This window comes from Triticum urartu, chromosome 7A (assembly GCF_056163025.1).
Source record: "Triticum urartu cultivar PI428250 chromosome 7A, HENAU_Tu73, whole genome shotgun sequence".
NCBI classification, from domain to species: Eukaryota; Viridiplantae; Streptophyta; class Magnoliopsida; order Poales; family Poaceae; genus Triticum; species Triticum urartu.
In genome coordinates, this window is record NC_141879.1 from 577304655 (window position 1) to 577322838 (window position 18184).

The 18184-nt window shown below is 44.6% G+C and overlaps 1 protein-coding gene across 1 annotated transcript; it reads left to right on the forward strand.

Moving 5' to 3' along the window:
* The first annotated feature begins 14951 nt into the window (after positions 1-14951).
* LOC125522959 (protein GLUTAMINE DUMPER 6) lies at positions 14952-15664 on the forward strand. Its single transcript, XM_048688000.2, has one exon. The coding sequence runs from the start codon at positions 15109-15111 to the stop codon at positions 15475-15477; it is 369 nt and encodes a 122-aa protein (XP_048543957.1). The 5' UTR covers positions 14952-15108; the 3' UTR covers positions 15478-15664.
* The last annotated feature ends 2520 nt before the right edge of the window (positions 15665-18184 follow it).

The following is an 18184-nucleotide window of genomic DNA, read 5'->3' on the forward strand; positions in this document are numbered from 1 at the left end:
GGCCCACAAGACTTGGGCCCACGAGACCCCGGAGGAGCACACGTCTGGATGGGGTACCTAGCCGGGTCAGCCTGAGCATGGCGGGGAGCCGAGTGGCCATGCTGATGATGGCAGGGAGCTGACTGATGAGGAGGGGGAGGAGGGGGGCAACGTCTACCAGCGTGGTGCTACACGGCTCCTGTCCGTGCCGGTGACCCGCGAGCAGAGGTGGTTGATTTTCCCTGATGGGGAGAGGTACGTAAGTGCATTTAATATTTTTGTACCTTCTGCATTCACGTTTCTTCAAATAACTAATGCGTTGGCCTTGTCATGCTGCAGGGGTTGGAACCACCATCATAGTGTCCGCCGGCCCAACTCCGTCCTTGGAGTTCTTTGCCGGCAAAACTTCCCGGGGTTTGTCACGTTGCCTGGTGAGGGTCGGCTTCCAGAGCTTGGATTGAGCTGGGAGCACTACGTGGTTGCCCCGGCCCCGCCGGATGAGATTATCGACGGTGTCGTGTGCGACACGAGGGCAGACATGGTGATCAGAAAGTTCTGGGTAATTTCTCCTTTACACATTTAAAAATCTTCAACTAGCTAGTTATTAATTGTACTAATCAATATTTTTGTCTCATTTGATTGCAGACATTCTACAGGTGTGAGGAGGGATACGAGGAGGACGCGGCACATGTTATCGAGAACGTCTGCAAGCGCCTACTCCAGAACTTACGGCACGAGGCTCGGGTGCAGGCTGTTCGAGACTACTACGCCTTGCGTGGTATCAAGAAGACCAAGCCGGCGTGCCGCGATAAGTTCCTGAGTAAGGAGCAGTACATGAAGGTAATTCTTAAGGCCTTCTCTACTTAAGTTCCTTCATTTAGTAATTCTTAGCCGTAGCGTTCAAGTTTCTATTTGCTAACTTAGGCGCCTCCGAGATGGTGTGCGGATCGGATGGATTGTTGGGAGGTGTTGGTCGATGAGTGGTGCTCAAAACAATGGCTAGCCCTCCACAACGAGGCCAAGGACAAACGTGCCCAAATGGAAGGTGTGCCACACCATCAAGGCAGCTCCAACTTATATCAGTTTGGGCGCAACTGGGTATGTGGTTTGCTTCATGATTCATGCAATTCATTCATCATGCTAGCTTGAGCCCTTTAATTACTAATTTTCATTGTTTCTCTCTTTCAGGCACGCTACAATAAGGCGGATAAGGTGCCAGAGGTGTACGACCTGTATGCCATGGCCCACACTGCCTCTTTCAAGAAAGTCAAGGCTTTCTCTCAGTCTGACCTCAATGATGCCAACAACTTCACCAACATCTCCTCCCACAACAAGCTCGTGAGATATAGAGATGAGGGGAAGGCGAGGAAAGGGGAGGACTTTAACCCGAGCCAGGGTCCCATTGATCCAGAGCTGGTGATGATATCTGGTGGCGGGAGGTCCCATGGCTCCATAGCCATTGGAGATGGACTTATCCGTTGTCCTAGCACTCTCCCGGAGATCAAGGCGCACCAGTCGAGCTCCGCTCCTGAGATAAGGCCTCGTGAACGGCCAATGCAACTCGCCATCAAGGTTAGTGATACGTACTCAGTTATCTTTCTCCATTAATTACATTGTGTGCGCTTCCATCAATGATTACAAATGGTCATGTGAGTGGTGTTGCAGGCTGCTATACAGAGTGAGAGAGATAGAACGGAGAAACTTCTGGCGGAGGCGGTGGAGAGGCAGCGGGAGTTGGAGGAGAGGACGACAAAGATGATGGAGGAGGAGATGGCACGGAATGACATGCAGGCAAGGGCCATGTACGAGCTCCTTGTGGTAAGTTTCTTCTGCAGATTAGCCAAAACATTCATGTAGTGTTTGTCTCATTACTAACTAGTATGACTGAGTCGTCAAAACCAAATGTGCAGTCTGTGTGCGAGAAGACAGGTCAGACCGCTCCGCCGATGCCAGTGATTGCTCCTGGGACCACGGTGAGTTTTATTTGAATGGACATTACTTGCTAGTCTTAACATTTGTGTGTCATCATGCTAACAAGACATTGGAAATGATCTTTGGTGCAACGTAACTCCAAACAAGCATCGCACGATCCTTCTCCATCTACCGACACGAGCCATCCCGCTCCTACACCTCCTGGATCTTGGTAAGTTTATCTAGTGTTTTGCTTAACACATGCATAAAGACCTAGACTTAGCTTTATTTCCTCCAATGCTTACCATAATGACCTAGACTTAGCTTCTTCTCCTCCAAAATGACTTAATAAGCTTACTGACCTCCAAAACCATCCATTTTACCTAAGTTAGCTCTAAAACGATCTATACTTAGCTTACTTATGTCAAAAATTGCATAATTAGCTTAGTTAGCTCATAGACGATCCATTTTACCTAAGTTAGCTCTAAAATGACCCATTTTACCTAGGTTAGCTTATAAATGATCCAGTTCATCCAAGTTAGCTCAAAAATGACCCATTTTACCTAGATTAGCTCCTAAATGATCCATTTTACCTACGTTAGCTTTAAAATGACCCATTTCACCTAGGTTAACTCCAAAATGACCCATCTTACCTAGGTTATCTCATAAACGGTCCATTTCAACTAATTTAGCTCATAAACGATCCATTTCACCAAGTTAGCTAAAAACGATCCATTTCACCTAAATTAGCTCTTAAATGATCCATTTCACCTAAGTTAGCCCAAAAAGATCCATTTCAACTAAGTTAGCTCATGAATGATCCATTTCACCTAAGTTAGCTCAAAAATGATCCATTTCAACTAAGTTAGCTCATAAATGATCCATTTCACCTAAGTTAGCTAAAAAACGATCCATTTCACCTTAGTTACCTCAAAAACGATCCATTTGACCTTATTAGCTCATAAACGACCCATTTCAACTAAGTTAGCTCATAAATGATCCATTTCACCTTAGCTAGCTCATAAACGACCCATTTTAACTTAGTTAGCTCATATATGATCCATTTCACGTAAGTTAGCTCATAAATGACATACTCTTCTTGTTCTAGTCTTCTTCTTGTTCTACTCTTCTTGTTCTAGTCTTCTTCTTGTTCTACTCTTCTTGTTCTAACTTTCTTATTTTTCATTTTGCAGATTTCATTCACTTGACGAAAGCTTGCATAGATGGAGTGCTCCTTATCCCTTTCTCTGTTTCTTTTGTACCGTTGAACTATGCATGTATCGTTGGATGAAACTATTGTAATATATATGGTTGGATGCCTCTATGTTGAACTTGTTATGTATGATGGAACTATGCATGTAATATATATGGTTGGATGATGAAGTTATGTGTTGGATATCTTATATGTTTGCTCTGTAATGGCCTTTTGAAATATATCTATATATATCATATATATTTGTGATGAAAATTGTTGGATTTAATAAAAAACAGATAAAAGAGCCAACATGGCAGGCTCTTTGCCGTCGGCCACCGACGGCAACGGGCTCTTTGCCGTCTGCCGCGGACGGCAAAGAAGACACGTGGCATCCAGCTGTGCTTCCTGGGAGCTGACCCATTTGGTCAGTTTTCCTACAGTGGCAGACGGTAAAGACTTTGCCATCTGTGGCAGACGGCAAAGAACCTGCCATGTAGTGACGTGTAGATGACATCATACGGCGGACGGCAAAGACACTAGAAATTTTGCCGTCAGCGGCGGACGGCAAAGGCCTGCCGTTAGCCACTTAACGGACTGACAGCGCAATTATTGCCTTCCGCTCTCTTTGCCGTCCGCCGCAGACGGCAAAGGGCCTTTGCCGTCAGCCGCCAGGAAGCAGACGGCAAAGTAGCTGTTTACCGTAGCCTACTTTGCCGGAGCCTTTTGCCGTCCGCGGCTGACGGCAAAGGCCTTTGCCGTCCACCGTTCATGCCTTTTCCGTCCACCGTGGCAGACGGCAAAATAGCTGATTCCTGTAGTGATTTGTCACTCCGTGTATTGGAGAGCTATCTCTGGGCCCTCTCAGTAATGCACATCACTATAAGCCTTGCAAGCAATGTAACTAATGAGTTAGTTGCGGGATGTTGCATTACGGAACGAGTAACGAGACTTGCCGGTAACAAGATTGAACTAGGTATTGAGATACCGACGAACGAATCTCGGGCAAGTAACATACGGATGACAAAGGGAACAACGTATGTTGTTATGCGGTTTGACCACTAAAGATCTTTGTAGAATATGTAGGAGCCAATATGAGCATTCAGGTTCTGCTATTGGTTATTGACCGGAGAAGTGTCTCGGTTATGTCTACATAGTTCTCGAACCAATAGGGTCCGCACGCTTAACGTTCGACGACGATCGGTATTATGAGTTTATGTGTTTTGATGTACCGAAGGTAGTTCATAGTCCCGGATGTGATCACGGACATGACGAGGAGTCTCGAAATGGTCGAGACATAAATATTGATATATTGGATGACTATATTCGGACACCGGAAATATTCCGGAGAAGTTTTAGATAAAACCAGAGTGTCGGAGGGTTAACGGAGCCCCCCGGGGGAACTAATGGGCCTCATGGGCCTTAGTGGAGAGAGGGGCGGCTAGGGCAGGCCGCGCGCCCCCTCCCCCTTGGGTCCGAATTGGACTAGGGAAGGGGGGGCGCCCCCCTTTCCTTCTCCCTCTCTCCCTCTCCTTCCTTCACCCTCCCTTCCTTGTTGGAAAGCTACTAGGAATAAGATTCCTATTCCTAGTAGGAATCCTACTTGGGGCGCACCCCTATAAGGCCGGCCTGCCTCCCCCTTGCTACTTTATATAAGGGGGTAGGGGGCACCTTAGAACACACAAGTTGACAGTTGTCTTAGCCATGTGTGGTGCCCCCCTCCACAAGATTTCCACCTCGGTCATATCGTTGTAGTGCTTAGGCGAAGCCCTGCGCCGGTAACTTCATCATCAACGTCATCACGCCATCGTGCTGACGAAACTCTCCCTCGGCCTTAGCTGGATCAAGAGTACGAGGGACGTCACCGAGCTGAACGTGTGCAGATCGCGGAGGTGCCATGCTTTACAGCTTAGAACCGGGAATTCAAAAACGTTTTGAACGCCACAGAGCATATAAGATGTTCCAAGAGCTGAAATTGGTATTTCAGACTCATGCCTGAGTCGAGAGGTATCATACCTCTGACAAGTACTTTGCCTACAAGATGGAGGAGAATAGCTCAACCAGTGAGCATGTGCTCAGAATGTCTGAGTACTACAATCGTTTGAATCAAGTCGGAGTTAATCTTCCAGATAAGATAGTGATTGACAGAGTTCTCTAGTCACTATCGCCAAGTTACTGAAACTTCATGATGAACTATAATATGTAAGGGATGACGAAAACGATTCTCGAGCTCTTCGCGATGCTGAAATTAGCGAAGGTAGAAATCAAGAAAATCATCAAGTGTTGATGGTTGACAAGACCACTAGTTTCAAGTAAAAGGGCAAGGGAAACAAAGGGAACTTCAAGAAGAATGGCAAGAAAGTTTCCACTCCCATGAAGAAGCCCAAAGCTAGACCCAAGCCTGAAACTGAGTGCTTCTACTGCAAAGGAAATGGTCACTGGAAGTGGAACTGCCCTAGATACTTGGCGGATAAGAAGGATGGCAAAGTGAACAAAGGTATATTTGATATACATGTTATTGATGTGTGCTTTACTAGTGTTTATAGCAACCCCTCAGTATTTGATATTGGTTCATTTGCTAAGAGTAGTAACTCGTAACGGGAGTTGCAAAATAAACAGAGACTAGTTAAGGGCGAGGTGATGATGTGAGTTGGAAGTGATTCCAAGGTTGATAAGATCACCATCACACACTCCCTATACCTGTGGGATTAGTGTTGAACCTATAATTAATAAATATTATTTGGTGTTTGCCTTGAGCATAAATATGATTGGATCATGTCTATTGCAATACAGTTATTAATTTAAGTCAAAGAATAATTGTTGTCCTATTTATGTGAATAAAACCTTCTATGGTCATACACTCAATATAAATGGTTTATTGAATCTTGATCGTAGTGATCCACATATTCATAATATTGAAGCCAAAAGATGCAAAGTTAATAATGATAGTGCAACTTATATGTGACACTGCCGTCATATTGGTGTAAAGCGCATGAAGAAACTCCGTGTTGATGGACTTTTGGAATCACTTGATTATGAATCACTTGATGCTTGCGAACCATGCCTCATGGGCAAGATGACTAAGACTCCGTTCTTCGGAACAATGGAGCGAACAACAGACTTGTTGGAAATAATACATACTGATATGTGCGGTCCAATGAGTGTTGAGGCTCGTGGCGGGTGTCGTTATTTTCTTACCTTCACAGATGATTTGAGCAGATATGGGTATATCTACTTGATGAAACATAAGTCTGAAATATTTGAAAAGTTCAAAGAATTTCAGAGTGAAGTGAAAAATCATCGTAACAAGAAAATTAAGTTTCTACAATCTGATCGTGGAGGAGAATATTTGAGTTATGAGTTTGGTCTTCATTTGAAACAATGCGAAATAGTTTCGCAACTCACGCCACCTGGAACGCCACAGCGTAATGGTGTGTTCGAACGTCGTAACCGCATTTTATTAGATATGGTGCGATCTATGATGTCTCTTACTGATTTACCGCTATCCTTTTGGGTTATGCTTTAGAGACGGCTGCATTCACATTAAATAGGGCACCATCAAAATCCGTTGAGACGACACCTTATGAAATGCAGTTTGGCAAGAAACCCAAGTTGTCGTTTCTTAAAGTTTGGGTCTGCGATTCTTATGTGAAAAAGCTTCAACGTGATAAGCTCGAACCAAATCAGAGAAATGTGTCTTCATAGGATACCCAAAAGAGACTGTTGGGTACACCTTCTATCACAGATCCAAAGGCAAGATATGCGTTGCTAAGAATGGATCCTTTCTAGAGAAGGAGTTTCTCTCGAAAGAAGTGAGTGGGAGGAAAGTAGACCTTGATGAGGTAACTGTACCTGCTCCCTTATTGAGAAGTAGTTCATCACAGAAATCAGTTCCAGTGATTCCTACACCAGTAAGTGAGGAAGCTAATAATGATGATCATGAAACTTCTGATCAACTTACTACCGAACCTCGTAGGTCAACCAGAGTAAGATCCGCACGAGAGTGGTACGGTAATCCAGTTCTGGAAGTCATGTTATTGACCATGACGAACCTACGAACTATGAGGAAGTGATGATGAGCCCAGATTCCGCAAAATGGCTTGAGGCCATGAAATCTGAGATGGGATCCATGTATGAGAATAAAGTGTGGACTTTGGTTGACTTTCCCAATGATCAGCAAGCCATAGAGAATAAATGGATCTTCAAGAAGAAGACTGACGTTGACGGTAATGTTACTGTCTACAAAGCTCGACTTGTTGCGAAAGGTTTTCGACAAGTTCAAGCAGTTGACTACAATGAGACCTTCTCACCCGTAGCGATACTTAAGTCCGTCCGAATCATGTTAGCAATTGCCGTATTTTATGATTATGAAATTTGGCAAATGGATGTCAAAATTTCATTCCTTAATCAATATCTTAAAGAAGATTTGTATATGATACAACAAGAAGGTTTTGTCAATCCTAAATGTGCTAACAAAGTGTGCAAGCACCAGTGATCCATCTATGGACTGGTGCAAGCATCTCGGAGTTGGAATATACACTTTGATGAGTTGATCAAAGCATATAGTTTTATATAGACTTGCTGTGAAGATTGTATTTACAAGAAAGTGAGTGGGAGCACTACAGCATTTCTAGAAATAAGTATATGTGAATGGCATATTGTTGATCGGAAATAATGTAGAATTTTCTGGAAGGCATAAAGGAGTGTTTGAAAGGATTTTTTCAAAGGAAGAGCTCAGTGAAGCTACTTACATATTGAGCATCAAGATCTATAGAGATAGATCAAGACGCTTGATAAATATTTTTCAACGAGTACATACCTTGACAAGATTTTTGAAGTAGTTCAAAATGGAACAGTCAAAGAACGAGTTCTTGTCTGTATTGCAAGGTGTAAAATTGAGTAAGACTCAAAACACGACCACAACAGAAAATAGAAAGAGAATGAAAGTCATTCCCTATGTCTCAGCCATAGGTTCTATAAAGTATGCTATGTTTTGTACCAAACCTATTGTGTACCTTGCCATGAGTTTGGCAAGGGGGTACGATATTGATCCAGGAGTAGATCACTTGATAGCAGTCAAAATTATCCTTAGAAGAATAAGGAAATATTTCTCGGTTATGGAGGTGATAAAAGAGTTCGTCATAAATAGTTACGTCAATGCAAGCTTTTGACACCAATCTAGATGACTCTAAGTCTCGATCTAGATACATATTGAAAGCGGGAGGAATTAGCTAGAGTAGCTCCATGCAGAGTATTGTAGACATAGAGGAAATTTGCAAAATGCATACGGATCTGAATGTTGCAGGCCCATAGACTAAACTTCTCTCACAAGCAAAACATGATCACTCTTTGGGTGTTAATCACATAGCGATGTGAACTAGATTATTGACTCTAGTAAACCCTTTGGGTATTAGTCACATGAAGATGTCAATGCTACCTCTTGAGCATGCATTGGTTTTCCCTTGAAGAGGAAAGCGTGATGCAGCAAATTAGCGTAAATATTTCCCTCAGTTTTTGAGAACCAAGGTATCAATCCAGTAGGAGACTACCCGCAAATCGCCTAGTACCTGCACAAACAATCAAGAACCTTGCAACCAACACGATAAAGGGGTTGTCAATCCCTTCACGACCACTTGCAAAAGTGAGACCTGATAAAGATAATAAGATAAATATTTTTGATATTTTTGTTGTATAGATTGAAAAGTAAAGATTGCAAAATAAATAGTAAACTAGAATTATAGATCGGAAACTTATATGATGTAAAGTAGACCTGGGGGCCATAGGTTTCACCAGTGGCTTCTCTCAAGATAGCATATATTACGGTGGGTGAACAAATTACTGCCGAGAAATTGATAGAAAAGGGCATAGTTATGAGAATATCTAGGCATGATCATGAACATAGGCATCACGTTCGTGTCAAGTAGACCGAAATGATTCTGCATCTACTACTATTACTCCACACATCGACCGCTATCCAGCATGCATCTAGAGTATTAAGTTCATAAGATCAGAGTAACGCATTAGGCTAGATGACATGATGTAGAGGGATAAACTCAAGCAATATGATATAAACCCAATCTTTTTATCCTCGATGGCAACAATACAATACGTGCATTGCTGCCCCTACTGTCACTGGGAAAGGACACCGCAAGATTGAACCCAAAGCTAAGCACTTCTCCCATTGCAAGAAAGATCAATCTAGTAGGCCAAACTAAACCAATATTTCGAAGAGACTTGCAAAGATATCAAATCATGCATATAAGAATTCAGAGAAGAATCAAATATTATTCATAGATAATCTTGATCATAAACCCACAATTCATCGGATCTCGAGAAACACACCATAGAAGAAATACATCGAATAGATCTTCAAGAACATCGAGAAGAACTTTGTATTGAGATCCAAAGAGAGAGAAGAAGCCATCTAGCTAATAACTATGGACCCAAAGGTTTGTGGTAAACTACTTACACATCACCGGAGAGGCTATGGTGTTGATGTAGAAGCCCTCCGTGATCGACCCCCCCCCTCCGACAGATCGCCGGAAAAGGCCCCAAGATGGCATCTCACGGGTACATAAGGTTTCGGCGGTGGAAAAGTGGTTTCGTGGCTCCCGTGGATGTTTTCAGGGTATAAGAGTATATATAGGCGAAAGAAGTAGGTCGGTTGAGCTATGAGGGGCCCAAGAGGGTGGGGGCGCGCCTCCCTACCTCGTGGTCGCCTCGTTGCTTCCTTGACCTTCACTCCAAGTCTCCTGGATTGTGTTTGTTCCAAAAAGATCCTCGCAAAGGTTTCATTCCGTTTGGATTCCGTTTGATATTCCTTTTTTGCGAAACACTGAAATAGGAAAAAACAGCAACTGACATTAGGCCTTCGGTTAATACGTTAGTCCCAAAAAAATATAAAAGAGTATATTAAAGCACATTAAACATCCAAAACAGATAATATAATAGCATGGAACAATCAAAAATTATAGATACGTTAGAGACGTATCAGTGAACTAATCACATAAAGATGTGAACTATTGGTGTGAAATCACATGACGATGTGAACTAGATTATTGACTCTAGTGCAAGTGGGAGACTGAAGGAAATATGCCCTAAAGGCAATAATAAAGTTGTTATTTATATTTCCTTATATCATGATAAATGTTTATTATTGATGCTAGAATTGTATTAACCGGAAACTTAGTACATGTGTGAATACATAGACAAACAAAGTGTCCCTAGTATGCCTCTACTTGACTAGCTCGTTAATCAAAGATGGTTAAGTTTCCTAGCCATAGACATGTGTTGTCATTTGATGATCAGGATTACATCATTAGAGAATGATGTGATGGACAAGACCCATCCGTTAGCTTAGCAATATGATCGTTTAGTTTATTACTATTGCTTTCTTCATGACTTATACATGTTCCTTAGACTATGAGATTATGCAACTCCCGAATACCGGAGGAACACCTTGTGTGCTATCAAATGTCACAACGTAACTAGGAGATTATAAAGATGCTCTACAGGTCTCTCCGACGGTGTTTGTTGGGTCGGCATAGATCGAGATTAGTATTTGTCACTCCGTGTATCGGAGAGGTATCTCTGGGCCCTCTCGGTAATGCACATCACTATAACCCTTGCAAGCAATGTAACTAATGAGTTAGTTGTGGTATGTTGCATTACGGAACACGTAAACAGACTTGCCGGTAACGAGATTGAACTAGGTATTGAGACACCAACGATCGAATCTCGGGCAAGTAACATACCGATGACAAAGGGAACAACGTATGTTGTTATGCGGTTTGACCGATAAAGTTCTTCGTAGAATATGTAGGAGCCAATATGAGAATCCAGGTTCCGCTATTGGTTATTGACCGGAGAAGTGTCCCGGTCATGTCTACATAGTTCTCGAACCCGTAGGGTCCGCACGCTTAACGTTCCATGACGATCGGTATTATGAGTTTATGTGTTTTGATGTACCGAAGGTAGTTCGGAGCCCCGGATGTGATCACGGACATGACGAGGAGTCTCGAAATGGTCGGGACATAAAGATTGATATATTGGACGACTATATTCGGACACCAGAAATGTTCCGGAGAAGTTTCGGATAAAACCAGAGTGCTGGAGGGTTATCGGAATCCCTCGGGGGAACTAATGGGCCTCGTGGGACTTAGTGGAGAAAGAGAGGGGGCTAGGGCAGGCCGCGTGCCCCTCCCACTTGGGTCCGAATTGGACTAGGGAAGGGGCGGCGGCGCTCCCCTTTCCTTCTCCCTCTCCCCCTCTCCTCCCCTCTTCTCTTCCTTGTTGGAAACCTACTAGGAATATGATTCCTATTCCTAGTAGGAATCCTACTTGGGGCGCGCCCCTATAGGGCCGGCTGGCCTCCCCCTTGCTCGTTTATATACGGGGGGCACGGGGCACCCTAGAACACACAAGTTGACAGTTGTCTTAGCCGTCTGTGGTGCTCCCCTCCACAAGATTTCCACCTCGATCATATCATTGTAGTGCTTAGGCGAAGCCCTACGCTGGTAACTTCATCATCACCATCATCACGCCGTCGTGCTGACGAAACTCTTCCTCGGCCTCAGCTGGATCAAGAGTACGAGGGACGTCACTGAGATGAACGTGTGCAGATCGCGGAGGTGGCGTGAGTTCGGTACTTGGGTCGGTTGGATCGCGAAGATGTTCGACTACATCAACCGCGTTACTAAACGCTTCCGCTTTCGGTTGACGAAGGTACGTGTACACACTCTCCCCTCTCGTTGCTATGCATCAACTAGATGTATCTTGCGTGTGCGTAGGCAATTTTTTTGAAATCCTACGTTCCCCAACACAGGCTTGTCTCATTCTCATGTGCATGTGCTACTGTAAAACCCATCTTGTTCAAACTGCATGCACCCACTACAATGTTGAATTTGGGTCAAAAACTAATGCATACTATAAAATGGAATGGAGTACCAGACTTCTTCTTCCTTCAATTGTACGCCAACCGTTAGACATTGAAAATTTCATTGAAACAATGGTAAAGTAAAGAGACACCTGCAAACGCCCTCGCCATACCATATTTTGAAGGCCTCGATAGGTCACGAGCTCCATGAGACAAAATCTAGAAGCCGCTGTAGTAGCATGCATCAGTTAGAACATCGCCCCCACATAATACATGCTTGCAATCCATCACCACTAGTTAGGAGGGATGGACAAATAGAACCTTGCTGCAAAACAACAAGAAAGAAACATCGTAGTCGTCACACTAATAGTTAGCCAATAGCCCTGCTTGAAAGACACACCAACTACCAAGATATAAAGAGAGACAACATATCTAGAGATATAAACTCTTACATGTCCTTTGTTAGCAACGGATCGAATATCGTCGAGGTAGAAATAGAACGAAGAGCCTTATTCTAACACGTTCTCGCCGCCCGCCACCTCGTCAACTTTGCTAGGGAAACAAAAAAGCACAGAAAGTTAGACATATGAGTCCCCACTCCTCTTGCCCGCGACAAGGACTCCGAACAAGAGATAGGAGAGGGACAGAGGCGACAGCGATGGCGTGTAGGAAACTTCTGGCCGCGGCAACTATGGTTGGGAACCACTACGCACCATGCACCATCCACACTGATTTTATTGCGTAAAATGTAATACTACATCGTTGGTAACCGTTAATAAAGCTAGCTAGCACCATATTTAGGGGAGGGGCATTTTGGCTCCAGAAGCATTTGCTCCCAGATGAACAATACCACAAAAAGAAAGTGTTGAAATGTTTTTTTAAATGAATTTTTTTTGTGGATGTTCATGTTAGTGTCGGAAGCATGCTTGGCAATTTTCATGCGAAATGGAGCAGTAGTGTTTCGTCGATGAAAAAAAATAGGGATGACATTTGGTGTTCAAATTTGTTTTTCTTTTGCACGGGCCAAATGTTTAATCTTTTTGCCTAAACTTTGCAGTGAGCATTTGGATGCGACTATAAATATGTAAAAAAATTATTGGGATTTTTTTGACATTCCAAAATTATTTTTCACGCGCAGGAGCATGTGCTCCCAGGAGCCAAATTGGATTTCCGCATATTTAGAGATTAGGTGAGAGCTGACATAAGGTGCAATGTGTAAGAGAATTAAAACCTAATGCAACATGTCACCCTTTTATGAATACATGGTCCAAAGTTGATAATTTTTCCTGAGGAACATTGTATGCTCACAACACGCTTACATAATCACCTCTACGAAGACACGCACACTCTGTCTATGTGAGCATCTCCGAAAGACTAACCCGACAAGTGTTTAGATTGATGAAGTCACCCAAGCACCTCATAATCAAGGAGCACAAAGAATAGCGTCAAAAAACTAAAATAAATCAAGAAAATGTATGAGAACCCATACCACTCTGCGAGCATCTTTGAGAGACTAAGTCGACAGATCTGCAGATTGGCAAAGTCAATCTGGACCCTTGTAATCGACAAACATATATAACACTAAAGGTAAATTCAGAAAATATACGAGAATCAATACGAAGTCTAGCCACTTGAATTCAAATGGGTTGATTCCACCACAAGAAACCGAGCCATGTAAGCTATGCTTAATCCATTGCGAAAAGTGAAACTCACTTTGTTCTTAACTAATATTTCCTCTGTAAAGAAATATAAAAGCGTCTAGATCATTAGAGACCTGCTCCTCCTCTTCTCTTTGTGTTGCTCACTGGAGACCACTCCTCTATCTTGAACCATGCCATGATGATTAGGAAAATTATTAATCTTATGTCCTGTTCCTGTGAGGGTGTCATCCCATCATTCCCTGGTAAAGCCGTAATGGGATGCAAGCATCAAGCAAATCACGTCTAGTGAACCTTTGGATAATCTGAAGGGCCAGGGGAATCCGCATATCCAACCAGCGGTGTGCTTCCGGGTTATTCCATCTTCCAGAATGGTTAAGACCTAACTTGCCTTCGAGCAGAGGGTTAAACGAACTTAATCATGACACTGTCAACAAAGTTAGCTAATAATGCATCAGTCAGAAAAAAAAGCTAGCTAATATATCACCCCGCCAGCCTTAACTTTTGCCTGGGCCATACCACCATTAGCGCCATCACCAAGTAATCTAGTAGTAATCTATATTTCGCCGGCCACATCATCGCGCGAGTGGATTTGCAGTTGTCATGTCAAAAGCTGGACACAATACTACAACTACTCCACAAGGTGACGACGACGTCCTCAATCGATCTCTAGCCTTCTATATTTCGCATGTGTGCGAAAGGAATGGACGGTGTTTCTGACTTGACCATGCACGCACCTTTGGGACATGGCGACCTGATCGTCAATTCGTCGATGACGCCAGGTCGCGCAGTACCGGCGGTCGATTCGTGCTCGCGCAACCGCCCTTTTCTCCCTTTTCCCCGTCTTTCTCGTCTCTTTGCCATCGGCCGTAGCATGAAGATGTGCATACATGCACCACACGGCACGCATCATCGTAGTAGTATATGGTTTGGTCGATTTCTCATGAGAATCCAACTAGCAAGCATGCACTGTCTTCTTTTCTTTGCCAAAAAAACATGCGTTTGATTTGCACATGGCTAGGTTCACTGAATCTCCTCCACTCTGCCAGTACCAGTACAGTCATACCTGGGCGTTCTCGAATCTCGAGTGTCCGCTTCTCATTTCACCCACAGATTTTTGCAGAAATTTCCGGAACCTTAGATAAGTCACAGAAATTAATTGCAGTACACCGAATTCATTTTATCCAAAGGCAAAAACCAGGTCCCACCATCCTGCAGCAGTAGCAGCAGAGCTGGCAAGCAAACCAAAGAGAAGCCGAGCGGCTTCTTTTCCCCGCTCTCTCTCTCTCTCTCTCACCCCTCCCCCGCGCGCCACCTATAAATACCGCCTGCCTCCCCCATCCTCTCCCACTCAGTCAGACGTCACAGCCACACAGAAGAAGCGAGAAACCACTCTGCACGCACGCCCACACACAGAGAGAGCAAGAAACAAAGAAAGAGGAAGAGAAAGAAAGAGGGAGAGGGATCGACATCCGTGTGATTCACCGTTCATCATGAGGCCGATCAGAGAAGGCGAGGCGCTGGTGGGGGTCGCCGGGGCTCCGGCGGCGCTCGGCCACGGCGCGCACCCGGCGTTCTGGATGACGCCGACGCCGTACATCTTCATCGGCTTCACGCTCATGATGGGGATCATCGCCGTGGCGCTGCTCGTGCTCGTCTGCACGCGCCGCGAGCCGTCCGGGTCGTCGCGCCGGGGGAGCGCCGCCGAGGAGGCGTCGGCGCGCGGGATGGCGCCGCTCGACAGGGAGCCCAAGGTCGTCGTCAGCATGCCCGGCGACGACTTGCCGTCCTTCCTCGCCAGCGCCAGGCCGTTCGCGTTCCCTGACGTCGTCGAGCCGCCACGCCAGGCGGACGCGGCCTAAGCGCGCGCGCCGCGCGCACCCGTGCGCCCTGCGGGACGCGGGACCAGTTTTGTTCATCAATCAGATTTCTAGGATTTACCCTAAGTAATTTTGTCAGTACTAGTAGTAGTATCTTGTCGAGGAAATAGCCGGCGGGCACGACGTGAGCTGAGATCTGTGAAAGAGATGAAGTTTCGGCTTTTGCATTGCTTGCTTTTGCCTGCTCTCCCATTCGATTTTCCACTCGCATATTAGCTACTCCCCAGTCGTCGTCATGCTGAGACTCTGTCGACTCTCGTAGTGGTAAATCTCAACGATGAGTCACCAAGCATTAACCACAAACCATCAACAATAATGAAAGAACCACTCTCCAATACTGATCCAGATTGATCTGCTGGCATGGCAAAAGTGATAAGCATTACGAGTTTGTGCGAAATAACGGAGCTTTACATGATTGCTGTACGCGCACGTTGAAACATGCACACTGAACTTTCGGTTTCCGTTGAAAAAATAATTAAATTTCATGATTAATTTTAGAACATAAGTCACAATTCTAGCAACCATTAGCATGTAGTAGGTGAATTAGATGTCATGAACAGCAATTTCGCACACACAACAACCAATACTTCCATAGGCTTCTGATGGTACTGCCAACATATATTCTTCCACCGCACTATATGTGCTCATATCTCTTATGTTATGTGTTGTACTTGGATTACCACTGCTTGCAATGGACATGGACATGCTCTTCCTATCTTGCATACTAAATCATTTGTTTATGTTGATTAGCACTCCAGTCAAACAATCATGCTTGTTATGTTCATCATGTTTTATCAATATTGTTTTGGTTAACTTAGTGGGAAATTACTCATATTTTCAACAATAGAAAAACCTCCCATATCATATTTTCAGAGGTGTTCTTCTGTTCTTGACTACAAGATCATTAATCCTTTCATGACCACTATGGTTGGCGAGGATATGTGAGACATGCTTGAGACCAAATTCGGGGTCTCGGACACAAAGTGAGTTGTATGTCATGGAATAGTACCAGGACCATGGGATGAGCGATGACCACTCCGTAATTGTGCAAGCTAATCAGATACAGTCACTCGCTAAGGAACTTGACTATTTCAATTGTTTGTTATCAAACAAGTTCATTTCCTTAGACATCATTGCCAAGCTTTCTCTTTCGCCGAGGAAATGTTTGCAATGAAAATGAATCATATGTTCGGCACTCACAATTTTATGATAATAACTGCGGGTGCATAACGTGGCTGCCAAATATTACGAAAATGTTTGCTATTTTATTGATTATGAAGAGAGTTATCTGATTAACTGGAGAAATCAGGCAAAAACCTATATTACAAAGCCAAAACATAGAGCCGCCATGGATTTCATGGCCAATAGCAAAATCATAGCATATATAGTAACACAACTGGATCATCGAAAAACCAAAAATATCATCAGCATCTTTCATGGATATCATGCCTAATTAGGTGACTTCGACTTCACGTCGGACAAAAAAATCTTACCAATCATGAAGAGGTCACACCGGGCACAAAGCATCGCCAAACAATTGATCGACGCATGCATCAAGGAAAGACAACTCTAATTTGTATAATTAAATCGAACAGTTCCGAGCCTCGCACGACCCAGTTCAATTCAATCGAACAGTGTCATCCTCTGGAAACACCGCAAAGTCATTTTTAACGGCAACGTTATGGACCGGTGCTAAATCTACCCTTGAATTCTTGGAGATTGGTGCACACTCTATATGCATACTAGTATTCTTTTTTATTCTGAAGAAAAACATCATATATGAAATGTCTTGTCAACTCTTGCCTGCACGTTTTGTCAGTAAAAACACATACGATGCTGTTGGGGATCGTAGCAGAAATCTAAATTTTCCTACGCATCATCAAGATCAATCTATGGAGTAATCTAGCAACAGGGGAAGGGGAGTGCATCTACATACCCTTGTAGATTGCTAAGCGGAAGCGTTGCAAGAATGCGGATGAAGGAGTCGTACTCGCAGCGATTCAGATCGCGGTTGATTCCGATCTAAGCGCCGAACAACGGCGCCTCCGCGTTCAACACACGTGCAGCCCGGTGACGTCTCCCACGCCTTGATCCAGCAAGGGGAGAAGGAGAGGTTGGGGAAGACTCCATCCAACAGCAGCACGACGGCGTGGTGGTGAAGAAGGAGCGTGGCAATCCTGCAGGGCTTTGCCAAGCACCGCGGGAGAGGAGGAGGACTTGGGAGAGGGGGAGGGCTGCGCTAGAACTTGGGTGCGGCTGCCCTCCCACCCCCCACATATATATAGGGGCAAGGGAGAGGGGGGCCGGCCCCCTCAGATCCAATCTGAGGAGGGGGCGGCGCCAGGGAGGTTGCCTTGCCCACCAAGGCAAGGGGGCGCCCCCCTTTAGGGTTTCCCCTAAACCCTAGGCGCATGGGCCCTAGGGAGGAGGCGCCCAGCCCACCAAGGGGCTGGTCCCTCTCCACACACAACCCATAGGGCCCTTCGGGGCTTGTGGACCCTCCCGGTGGACCCCCGGAACCCCTTCGGTGGTCCCGGTACAATACCGGTAACCCCTCAAATTATTCCGGTGACCATATGATGACTTTCCATATATAAATCTTTACCTCTGGACCATTCCAGAACTCCTCGTGACGTCCGGGATCTCATCCGGGACTTCGAATAACATTCGGTAACCACGTACATCTATT

Excerpts from the sequence above, each read along its gene's own strand:
- LOC125522959 (XM_048688000.2), top strand. The coding sequence starts at position 15,109 with ATGAGGCCGATCAGAGAAGGCGAGGCGCTGGTGGGGGTCGCCGGGGCT.